General features: G+C 45.5%; 1 protein-coding gene across 1 annotated transcript in view; it reads left to right on the forward strand.

Annotated features, from left to right (window-relative positions):
- The window catches only part of MIB2 (MIB E3 ubiquitin protein ligase 2), a 30584-nt gene that overhangs the window by 8250 nt on the left and 10048 nt on the right, over nt 1-12286 (forward strand). The window contains exons 4-11 of the mRNA XM_087702629.1: nt 1276-1596; nt 2544-2715; nt 5526-5632; nt 6783-6977; nt 7747-7889; nt 8714-8821; nt 10532-10636; nt 11846-12008. Coding sequence (XP_087558755.1) covers nt 1350-1596; nt 2544-2715; nt 5526-5632; nt 6783-6977; nt 7747-7889; nt 8714-8821; nt 10532-10636; nt 11846-12008 — 1240 coding nt within the window. The 5' untranslated portion in view covers nt 1276-1349. The remainder of the gene's footprint in view (nt 1-1275; nt 1597-2543; nt 2716-5525; nt 5633-6782; nt 6978-7746; nt 7890-8713; nt 8822-10531; nt 10637-11845; nt 12009-12286) is intronic.

Consider the following 12286-nt stretch of genomic DNA (forward strand, 5'->3'; position numbering starts at 1 on the left):
TGTGTGTGTGTGTGTGTTTCCTTTTGAAATCAAACATTGTGTGTGACCTTTCTCTCCGTCTATTTTTATCAAAAGTGGGTCCTTGAAGCGAAGAAGTTATAAGGCAGCCGTTGTTTTTAATTTATGACTCCAGCTCTTGCATTTCAGAAGAAAAAAACCCTGCTGAAGGCATTCGGCCCAGCTTACCTCTGACTTCTGAAATGTGACGGAGTGGGTATGTGAAGCCACTCCTTATGCCGAGTTATTTTTACACTTGGTATAATGCGGAAGAGGCAAGGTGCCCTCCGGTTGAAATAATTTTAGAACCCAGTCTAATTTTAGGCCAGATTTGAAAAAAATGAAAAAAAAATGAGAGAAGATGAAGCTAAAATAATTAGGGTGTAATTTTTATTTCCCCTTTTGAAGCATCACAGTGGACATGCCTGGCTGTGAGACCATGTTAGGATGGGAATCTTTTTCTGGCAAAGCCCAAAGCTTACAGGTGGTGGGAAACTAGAATTCATTCTTCATTTGCAAATGTTCTACCCAAACAGAATATAAGCCACCATCAAGCCAGGCTTGATCCTGTGATTCCTAGATGAGTTGGGAGTAGAGTAGAGTTGGCCCATAGGTTCATTGGGGACACCTTCATTTAGCTCATGGCTCTGAGCAGAATAGGTAAGACTGGATGATCTTAGTTGTTTTATTTGTTACCAATCTTTACTTATAATCTTATTTAACAATGCTTGGTTTAAGTGCAATGTCATTCTGAGAACCAGAAGGAGCCACGGTGGCGCAGTGGTTAGAATGCAGTACTGCAGGCTACTTCTGCTGCCTGCCGACTGCCTGCAATTTTGGCAGTTCAAATCTCACCAGGGCAGGGGAAGAGTAGGGGGTAGATGGTGAAGACGGCTTAGCACTATTAGAAGCTCTGCTGGTGCAGTACTTAGAATGCAGCATTGCAAGCTTGACTCTGCCCAATTTCAGCAGTTCGAACCTGACTGGCTCCAGGTTGACTGGGTAAGATGACCCAAATTGTGGGGGGACGGAGGCTGCAAACCACTTAGAGAGGGCTGGGAAGCACCGTGAAGCGGTATATAAGTCTCAAGTGCTATTGCTATTGTGGTTATAATTGGGCTGTCAAAATCTGGATTCAACTTCAGGCTCAGGCTTAATCACCCTCTCAGCCTGGTCTGTCCTGCAGGGTTGCCATGAGGCTAAAATAAAGGCTGCTTTCCATCTCTGCAGAAAAGAAGAGACAATAACAGTTTTTTTTCCACCCCCCAACTTTTCTAGGTATCGTCCATGTTTTCTTCTCTACAGAGTGCATCCGCCCGCCAGTGGCCAAGCTGAGGCTCCCCGGCCCAGCGATGGACTTGGACCCCTACGCGAGCATGCAGATTGGCATGCGGGTGGTCCGTGGGGCTGACTGGAGGTGGGGAAACCAGGACAGTGGCGAGGGCAACGTGGGGACGGTGGTGGAGATTGGCCGGCAGGGCAGCCCAGCGACCCCTGATAAAACCGTGGTGGTCCAGTGGGATCACGGGACTCGCACCAATTACCGGACCGGATTCCAGGGAGCATATGATCTTCTGCTCTACGATAATGCACAAATAGGTACTTTCCCTTCATCCCCTCCTACCTGCTTCAAGCCTGAATTATGAGTTACTCTGGGAGGTTTCTCAGCTCTTCCTGTAAATCCTCTCAACTGAACCGATAAATCAAGGATGCACAGTGATGCGGCTCGCCAGTGGAGCTGGCAGCAGATTTGGACAGTGAGGAAGTTGGGGAGGAACATGGGCCAGTCTGGGGAAGGCTCTGACGGGGGCTATTTTTACATCCAGTTCTTGTCTGAGATTTTGCCAATTCCTTTCACGCAGTGCATCCTTGGCAATGCTGCATTTACCTGTACAGGTAGACCACAATTGAGCCCAGCATTTCTGTGGGCTAAGCGAGACGTTTCTTAAGTGAATGTTGCCCCATTTTACGACCTTTCTTGCCACATGTGTTAAGTAAATCGCTGCAGCTCTTAAATTAGGAATACGTTTCTAAAATGAATCAGGTTTCGCCATTGACTTTGCTGGTCAGAAGGTCGCAAAAGGGGATCACATGGCCCGGGGACACTGCAACAGTCATAAGTATGAGTCAGTTGCCAAGCTTCTGAATTTTGTTCACATGACAATGGATATGGCACAACAGGCGTAATTGTGAATAATGGCCATAAGTCACTTTTTCCAGAGCTGTTGTAACTTTGAATGGTTACTAAATGAACTGTCATAAGTCGAGGACTACCTGTAGTTAGTTTCTCAGGGCAGCCCAAAATCTTCTTGTCCTACAATTCATATGGTTTGGTCTTGTCCCATTATTCATAAAGTTTTCTATCATTCATATCATTTGGTCTTGTCTATCATTCATCAGATTTTCTATCATTCATATGGTTTGGTCTTGTCCTATTGGTGTGAACGATTGCCAATATTTTTAACCTTTTTTAACCTTTCCCACTTAAGCATCTTTCTACCTTTGACTCTGTGGTAACCCAAAGTACGTTTTGACTCTTCCCGTAGGGGTCCGCCACCCTAACATCATCTGCGATTGTTGCAAGAAACACGGCATTCGTGGAATGCGATGGAAGTGCAAAGTCTGCTTCGATTACGACCTGTGCCTGCATTGCTACATGAGTAACAAGCATGACCTATCCCATGCCTTTGAGCGCTACGAAACCGCCCACTCGCAACCGTAAGTCCACTCCATCGCCCACCCTCTCCCAGACTGGCTTCTATAAAGTGTCAACATCCCAATTGACAAACCCAACTAAAGCAAGCACACTCACGACCAAAGGCGGTCCCTATTTTTCTACTTGCATTTTTTATGGGCTTTCGAACTGCTAGGTTGGCAGAAGCTGGGACAAGTCACGGGAGCTCACTCTGTTAGGCGGCGCTAGGGATTTGAACCGCTGAACTTCCGATCTTTTGATCAACAAGCTCAGTGTCTTCGCCACTGAGTCACCGCCTCCCTATTCTGATTAACACTAGAACAATGTTTTTCAATCTTGGTAACTTTTAAGGTTTGTGTGGACTTCAACTCCCAGAATTCCCCAGCCAGCCATGCTTCATGAGTTTGAAATCCACACACCTTAAAAATTGCCAAGGTGAAGAAACGTGGTACTAGAAGCAAACATTATTTTTTTCCACCTGGATCTGATCACTTCTCCCCATCAGCCCGCTAAACACCTGTCAGTTTTTAATCTGATTCCAGCTCCTTCCCTTTCCAAGTCCAGCATAGCCACAAAATCCATCAAGGCTGATGATGATTAAAAGAGGCTTTTAATCGCCCTTTTCATTAAGAGCTTCGTGTTTTGGATTGAGGCTGACCCAGAAATGGCTGCGCTGGGATGCAGGAAAAAAAAATACAGCTGGAGAGGAAAGGGGATTTAAAACTTTCAGTTTTCATGCAGAGTTGGGCCAGAAGTTGACAGCACCTGGTTTGGTCTGCTGAAATTCCTATGTCACGTTCCGGCGTTCATGTTGCATACAAACAGAGATTCAGTTTGTTTGCTGAAAAACTTTTATCTCTATCTAAGAAACTATGTGATAACCAGCACTAAATGACAATGATACAAAGGTGATCAAATCAGTTCTAACCAAGTTAACACCATTATATATATCCTCTGCAAACACAACATCAAGACAGCATTCTGCACAAACCGAAAAATATCCACCATCCTAAGAAACCCCAAAGACAAAATTGAGTTAGAAAATCAAGGAGTATATGAAATCCCATGCCCCACCTGCCCCACCACATACATCGGAAAAAACCAACAGAAGAATAAGTGCACGCATTGAAGAACACAAAAACGCAATCAGAAAAGAGGAACCAACTTCTTCCCTGGTCCAACTCAGGACCAGAAGCCAGACTGCAAATGCACAATTAGCCTCTTTAAACCCCTCCTATCCTTACATGAAACACAAACCCCCAACCAATCAGAACACACCTCCACCCAATCAGGACACATCTCCACCCAATCAGGACACAACCAAGCTCCCACCCAATCAGTTCAAACCCCCACTGGCAGTTAAAAGGAAGAAACAGCCGAGATCTCACATTGCTCCTGGAAGCACCGAGCCTGAAGATGACGAATGAGACTTCGTCGAAACGTCGCCAAGACATCTCCAATTTTAAGCGGGAGAAAACCCGAATAACTAGAGACCTACACATATATATATATGTATTCTGAGTTCTTGGAGCCTGCCAGTCCATTACCGCCTGTATCTTTGCTGGATCCATTTCTATTCCCGCCTTGGAAACTCTATAGCCTAAGTAGTCCGAACGGGTCTGGTGGAATTCACGTTTAGATACTTTGACATACAATTGGGCTTTTAACAATTTGGTCAGAACGTCCCTTACCCCATTCTCTCTGAGGGCTGCCCATAAAGATTTGGGCTTTGTGTATTTTCCCCCCTTTCTTTATTTAGTAAATTAATGTATTATCAAGGAATAAAGTTCGCTAACTCCTTTTCAACTTTGATTTGCTCAGGGAGTTACATAGTTTTTTTTCAACACTCTTTAATAGCTCCCTCCCCTCACCAGGTTGTCCTCAAACTTGGAAAGATTGAAGCAAACTTGTTTCTTTTTAATTTTCCAGGGTTTTTTTTCTTTTAAAGGTTCATTTTTAATTAAATACCACAGAAAAAAACAAAAAGCAACCCGGTAACATTTTACCATGCACATAACCACACATATATTTGTGAGTGTGTATAATATATTATTTTTATTGTATTTATTAAAGTTATGTGTGTGTGTGTGTCATTTTTTCAGCAAATTTGCATTGATGTCCGTATATTAGTAGGTTAAAAACTATGCAAATCCTTCCTTCCTTCCTTCCTTCCTTCCTTCCTTCCTTCCTTCCTTCCTTCCTTCCTTCCTTCCTTCCTTCCTTCCTTCCTCATCTTTCTCTCTTTCCTCCCTCCCTCCCTCCCTCTCTTTCTTTCCTTATTTTTCAAGTAATGTATAAACTTTCCCCAAATGAATTATTGCAATAAGAAAGTAACTCTATGAGCAATCATTTTGTCTCTGGCTTTGACCACGTCGTTTTTACATTACATTTTATGCTCTGCTCTCACTTTTAAAAGCCCCAGCAAGAGGGAAAAGCCTCTTTCCCACAATTTTAGTGTTGATTGAGGTTGCCAGAGGTAGAATAAGTATCTTTTATTAAAGGACCCAGAATCATTTTAGCTTCAGAGGTAAGCTGCTCCCTATAGCAGGGGTCGGCAACCTTAAACACTCAAAGAGTCACAAACGTCCTAACAGGAAGCCGACCGGAAGTCCGGTTCCCCCACCATAGAGTCTCCTCCTAGCATGGCGTCCTTTTTCCTCTACCTGTCCTAACCGAAAGCCCTATCAATTGTGGAATCAACCAGCGACAGGGAGCCGCAGCAGGGGGATGAAAGAGCCACATGCGGCTCCAGAGCCATAGGTTGCTCACCTCTGCCCTATAGCCATGCAACAGATGAAAAAAAAAAACCTGAGGTTTACGCTTTTCCTTCCAGAGTCTCCGTGAGCCCACGACAGAATTTGCCGCGCATTACTTTAAAGGGGATCTTTCAAGATACAAAAGTCGTCCGGGGCCCTGACTGGGAATGGGGAAATCAGGACGGTAAGGATCTTTCCGCTGAATTTCTTCGGGGGATGGGGGGAATAGATCAACTTCAGGGATCCGTTGAGTTAACAATGGCTCCCTTTTCATCTTTGCCCATCCTGGAGAAACATTTACAAACCTTCAAAATGAGAATGAATTTTCTCATTTTGTTTTTTAACATCCTTGAGAAAAATAGTATGCCCCTCAAGAATCTCACTTTTAGTTGTCCCCAATAAAGGCAATTTTGCTAGTGGGTAGCCCAGACCAGAAATTTGACTGCCCTTCTGACTCTACTCCGGTTAAACTGGAAGATATACACCAGGCTTCACGCAACGTGTTTGATATTAGTAAAGCTGGAAAAATTTTTTGGGATAAAATGGTGTGGTAGCCTGTACAGCAAGTAGCAGAAGAGCTAGGGAAACTGGGAAGAAGGGAAACATGATGGGCGGATAACAATTCTAGTGTGTCTTTTTAAACGAAGCCGAATAAATGTGGAAGTCAGATTTTGAGGTAACTTGTTCTCTTGCAAAACTCAGTCTGTCTAATCCAGATATGTACTTTTCTGGGCCCGTCGTCTGATTTTTTTTTCAATAAAGCTGTAAAGAAAAAAGTTTGACAGGCGACATTTGCATTATGACATCCCAAATTCCCGGAGAGCTCTTGAGGTGTGTGAAACCAAAGATGCTTCGTAGGTTTTCCCTTCCTTCTTTTTCAGGATACTTGCTGCTTATTAGCTAAGCCTTTTTTAAAAAGCTTTTAGATTTCTTAACCCTGTTCAAGGCTACTTAATAACCTGTATTCCTATCCCATAACTGTATCCACTTTGCAGATTAAATAGATGCCAAATTTATCTCTCTTTTTTTTCATCCAGAACAAAAATTAAAAGTCCCAACTAAACTCAGAGCTTTTCAAAAAGTGTCACAACCTGAACTTGAGAATCTAACTTTGGATTCATTTCCTACTTTGGGGCAAAAACTTGCCAGAAACCCTCTTAACATACGGACAGCATGAATATTGATGAGTTACATATATTATCCAGGCAATTATGGAAAGCAACCTATTTTCCAGCCCATGTTCTTTTGGCTTTTGGTTACATTTGGGCTGAAATATGAAATGTGTATGCCAAAATGCTGCATTTCAGAACACTCAGCAATTCTCTTGTCTACAGGTGGTGATGGCAAAATTGGGCGCGTGGTTGACATCCGTGGCTGGGATGTGGAGACGGGGCGGAGCGTGGCCAGTGTCACCTGGGCTGATGGTACCACAAACGTCTACCGAGTCGGCCACAAAGGGAAAGTCGACCTAAAATGTATCACAGAAGCATCTGGAGGGTTTTATTACAAGGAGCATCTTCCTAAATTAGGTATGTGTGGACTTTAAAAAAAATATTAAAGGATTCATCAGCTGTCCTTAATCTCAACCCCCTCCTCATAAACAGCTGGCTCCGTCTAGTGGACTACATCTTCCATAATCACCAATTGGGCCTTGCTGGGAATCCTGGGGGTTGTTTTCCAATCTCTTCTCAAGTGAAGAAGTGGCTGTCACATGTAGACTGTAATTTACACCTAACTAAGATTGATAGGGATGCAGTGGCTCAGTGGCTAAGACGCTGAGCTTGTCGATCAGAAAGATGGGCTGTTCAATGGTTCGAATCCCTAGCGCCGCATAACAGTGTGAGCTCCCGTTACTTGTCCCAGCTTCTGCCAACCTAGCCATTCGAAAACATGTAAAAATGCAAGTAGAAAAATAAGGACCACCTTTGGTGGGAAGGTAACAGCATTTGGCATTTAGTCATGCTGGCCACATGACCACGGAGATGTTTTCGGACAGCACTGTCTCTTCAGCTTTGAAATGGAGATGAGCACTGCCCCCTAGAGTCGGGAGCGACTAGCACACATGCGCAAAGGGAACCTTTACCTAAGATTGATTTGAGTACTGTTAGCAATATATTGCATATTTATACAATTGTCATAAAATGACAGGAACAGTTATATTTGTGGGGATTGAAGTCCACAGGTCTTAAACATTGCCAAGGTTGAACACCCCTGCTTAAAAATCTTCTGGTTGGGTCTGATATTTTGGCTTTTTTTTTAAACCTTCCCCTTCCCTGCCTGTCCCTGTTTTTTTTTCAGGCAAGCCAGCTGAGTTGCAGAAAAAGGAGAGCACAGAAGGGCATCCGTTCCAACATGGAGATAAAGTGAAATGCCTCCTAGACATCGACATCTTGCGGGAGATGCAGGAGGGCCACGGAGGCTGGAATCCCAAGATGGCTGAGGTAGGGTTGTGCAGATGTCCACCCTTTTTTTGGAAGAGGGCAGGATCTCTCGCAAACGGTCGCTTTTATTTCATCCAAGAGGACGTGTTCTGACCCTCCAGCAGTCAGCAAAGCTGGCAGCAGATTCAGACAGTGAGGAGGTTGGGGAGGAAGATGGACCAGTCCTGGAGTCTCGAGAAGGCTCGGACGAGGGGTCTATGTCGGAGGCAGAGAGGGGGCCAGGGCTATCTGACAGTTATCAGCTGCCTTCGGAGTCAGACATCAGTGGGGCAGAACAGCTGGAGCCTGTTCCCAGTGTGGGCATGCACAGAGTTGCCAGATATAGGGAACAGCTAAAGAACAGGGGTCGACTTGGGAATAAGGCTACAGATGGAGGATGAATTGCCCCTCCCAGAGGGAATAAAAGAGGAGCAAAAGGGGAGTGGAGTTTGCAGGATACCATTAGTTCGCTTAATTGGTTCTTGACTCTCTGAAACTCCTGGCCAAGTTCTGCAGAGATCGGCCTGGCAGCTCTCCAAGCCAGATAAGGTCTGTGACTGTAAATCCTCCCTCGAAGACTTTGCTGTATGTGAGTGAGCAGAATTCACAGTCAATTAATAAAAGGGGTTTTTGTCAGGACCAGGAGTTTGCTTCGTGCTCTTGGGAAGCCTTGCTCAGAACAGGACGATGCCGAATGATCGGCCTGCTTTTAAGCGGCAAGGATGATGGGGTGTTGGGGTGTTGGTTTTCTTTTGTTCTTTTGTTTTTGCTTGCCTTTTCTGTTTTCCCCTCCCTACTTCATGCCTTTTTCCTCTCTTTGCTTCCTTCCCGCCCTCCTTCCAAAGTTCATTGGCCAGACAGGAACAGTGCATAGGATCACAGATCGAGGAGACGTGAGAGTCCAATTCAACAATGACACTCGCTGGACGTTTCATCCCGGAGCTCTAACCAAGGTGGGGTAAAGTTCATTCCCTTAGCGAATTGATTTTGAAATTCAGAATGTGGGCTGACCCACAAGAAAAAGGGAATTTTTTCCAATGGATGAAATATATTGGCTATTCCTAGAAAGGAGTTTCCAGTTCCTCCCACTATAACTATCATCATCATCATCTTTTAATGACCCCATAATCCCTAACGGGGTGAAGCTTGGGCAACTGAATGGAGCTAGCAGAGTGTTTATTGGCCGGATGCCGTCCCTGTCACCAGAGCGGAGTTTTTTCAGCAGATAGATTCTCATTGTGCCCAGAGAGAAATATTTGCCTCTACCTAGGATCGAACTCACAGCCCCCTGATTGTGAGACAAGAGCTCCACCTCTAGGCCACTGCACCACTCCATCTCCCACCTATAACTATGATTTAAATGAAATAAAGAATTTCCTTTAATGGAATATGTATTACAGGTAGTTCTCAACTTACAGCCATTCACTTAGTGACCAATCAAAGTTATAACAACACTGGGAAAAGAGGACCATTTTTCACATTTAATGACTACTGTAGCATCCACATGGTCATGTGGTCAACCTTCAGATGCTTGCCAATTCATACTTATGACAGGTTGCAGCATCTCGGAATCGTGTGACCTCCTTTTGTGACCTTCGTATGAGCAAAGTCAGTGTGGAAGACAGATTCACTTAACAACCATACAACTAACTGCACAACCGCACTAATTCACTTCCTGCAAGAAAGGTTGTAAAACGGGGCAACACACTCACCTGACAACTGCCTCGCTTTAGCAAAGGAAACTTTGGGCTCGATTGTGGCCGTAAGTCGAGGGCTTCCTGTACTCTTCAAAATACAACTCTTTGGGTAGAAGAGAAACCTGATTTGAATATCATAGCTAGTAAAAAATAACCCAGCCAGGAGGCAGCTCCTAACCTATCTTGGTTGATCTCAAAATGCTAAGCCCTGGGAAAGAAGACCACCAGGAAATCTCATGCCCACGATTTAGAGACTTCATCTGTTTGGAGCAGGGGTGGCAAACTCAATTTCATTGAGGGCCGCATCAGGGTTGTGTGTGACCTTGGGGGGCTGGGGTGGGCATGGCCAGCTCAACATCATTTGTGTTGGGGAGCTCCTGTGTCAGCCCAATCGCTCTATCAGCGAAAATGGCCTCCCGAGCTCCATTTTCAGCTGCGACGGCCTCGTACAACTCTCTGCCAGCGATAACGGAGCTCGGGAGGGCTGCCCTCGGCCCTCTCAAGCTCTGCTTTTGCCGGCAGAGGTACCACGGGCCGGTCCTTCGCTGTTTCTAAAGTGGCCCGGCAGGCCGGTTCTAAGCACCCCGCGGGGCGGATCTGCCTTAAGTTTGACACCCCTGGTTTAAGGAATTCATCTGTTTAAGAAAAAAACATGGGGCAGTGGTCAGAGGGCAGTACTGCAGGCTACTTCTGCTGGCTGCCGGCTACCGGCTGCCATCAATTTGATTCTCATCGGCTCAAGGTGGACTCAGCCTTCCCTCCTTCCAAGGTGGGTCAAATGAGCACCCAGATTGTCGGGGGCAAGAGGCTGACTCTTGTCAACCGCTTAGAGAGGGCTGTAAAGGCACCGTGAAGCGGTATATAAGTCTAAGGGCTAAGTGCTCTTTGCTATTTGATTGCCTCTGTCCCAAGTCCCAAGCAAGGAAATGTAAACAACAATCTGCCTTCCTTCCTTCTCCCTTGTAGCTCAACACTTTCTGGCTGGACGATGTCGTGAGGGTGATTGATGACATGGAAACAGTGAAGCAGCTGCAAGCGGGTCATGGAGAATGGACGGATGAGATGACAGCGGTAAGCTCCCTTCCCTTAACCCCCCCTTTTTTTTCTTCCTTTCCTTGCATCGATCTAAATTTAACACCAGTTCAACCATGTCCTCCAGAGGGTCAAAGTATTGCCCAGAGGATCATGGGTTGCCCTCTCCCCTCTTGGAAGAGCTTTGTAGCTCCCGCTGCCTTAAGAAAGTTCAAAACATCCTTAAAGATCCATCTTATCCTGGGCACCCCCCCCCCTTTTTTTTTGAACTATTACCATTTGGCAGCCAGTACAGGAGAATAAAAACAAAGTCAGAGGATGAAAAACAGCTTCTATCCCTGACAGGAACTCTGTAGTGCAATATTAATGCAATATCAGGGGTTTTCAATTCAATTATATAGAATGTGAGGGATGTGTGTTTTTCTTTTATTTATTTATTTTTTATGTTTAATGTACACTGAAGATGACATTTAATTTCATTGTATAAAGCTCAATGGCAATCAAGTAAACTTAAACTTAAACTTAAACTCGGCACCTTTTCAACTGAACCAAGTGGCGGGTAGCAAAGTCTAGAATATAAATTATCTCTGCATTTTCTTCACTCCTCCTTTGTTTTGGCTGCCTGCAAGAGGGTTGCAGCACACCAGCAGAGCCGGCAGCAGATTTGGACAGTGAGGAGGTTGGGGAGGAACCTGGGCCAGTCCTGGAGTCTGGGGAAGGCTCGGATGAGGGCTCTATGTCGGAGGCAGAGAGGGGGCCAGGGTCATCTGACAGTTATTAGCTGCCTTCAAAGTCAGACATCAGTGAGGCAGAAGAACAGCTGGAGCCTGTTTCCAGTGTGCACATGAGCAGAGCTGCCAGACGAAGGGAAGAGCTAAAGAACAGGGGTCGACTTGGGAGTAAGGCCACAGGTGGATGATGAAGGGCCCCTCTCCGAGGACATAAGAGAGGAGCGAAAGGGGAGTGGAGTTTGCAGGAGGCCATTAGTTTGCTTAATAGGTTTGTGACTCTCCGAGACTCCTTGCCAAGTTCTGCAGAGATCGGCCTGGCAGCTCTCCAAGCCAGATAAGGTCTGTGACTGTAAATGTTCCCTTGAAAGACTTTTCTGGATGTAAATGAGCAGAATTCACAGTCAATTAATAAAAGGGTTTTTTTGTCGGGACCAGGAGTTTGCTTCATGCTCTTGGGAAGCCTTGGTCAGAACAAACAGACCACCACGAACTCCGTTTCCTTTTTCCGGGTTTACAGATCCTGGGCCACATTGGTAAGGTGATCAAAATCTTTGGGGATGGAGATTTGCGTGTTTCTTTCTCCGGGCAGTCCTGGACCTTCAACCCAGCCTGCCTGACCACTTACCAGAGAGAGGAAGATGCGAACCTGATGACCACTCAGGATACCAGGGAGTCGAAAAGTGAGGGCAAAGCTTTTAACCCCCAATACTTTGCAAAAAAAGGGAGGGGAGGCAGAGGGCAAGGAGATCATCCTTGACTTACGACCATAATTGAGCCCCACATTTCTGTTGCTAAGTGAGACATTTGTTAAGTGAGCTTTGCCCTGATGGATGGCCTTTCTCGCCACCGCCGTTAAGGGAATCCCTGGGGTTGTGAAATTAGTAGCACGGTTGTTAAATGAACCCGGCATTCCCATCGACTGCTTGTTAGAAGGTCGCAAAAGGGGAATCCCGTGATC

This window comes from Thamnophis sirtalis, unplaced genomic scaffold, assembly GCF_051295495.1.
Source record: "Thamnophis sirtalis isolate CommonGarterSnake01/CBP01778 unplaced genomic scaffold, rThaSir2_p1.2 scaffold_15, whole genome shotgun sequence".
NCBI classification, from domain to species: Eukaryota; Metazoa; Chordata; class Lepidosauria; order Squamata; family Natricidae; genus Thamnophis; species Thamnophis sirtalis.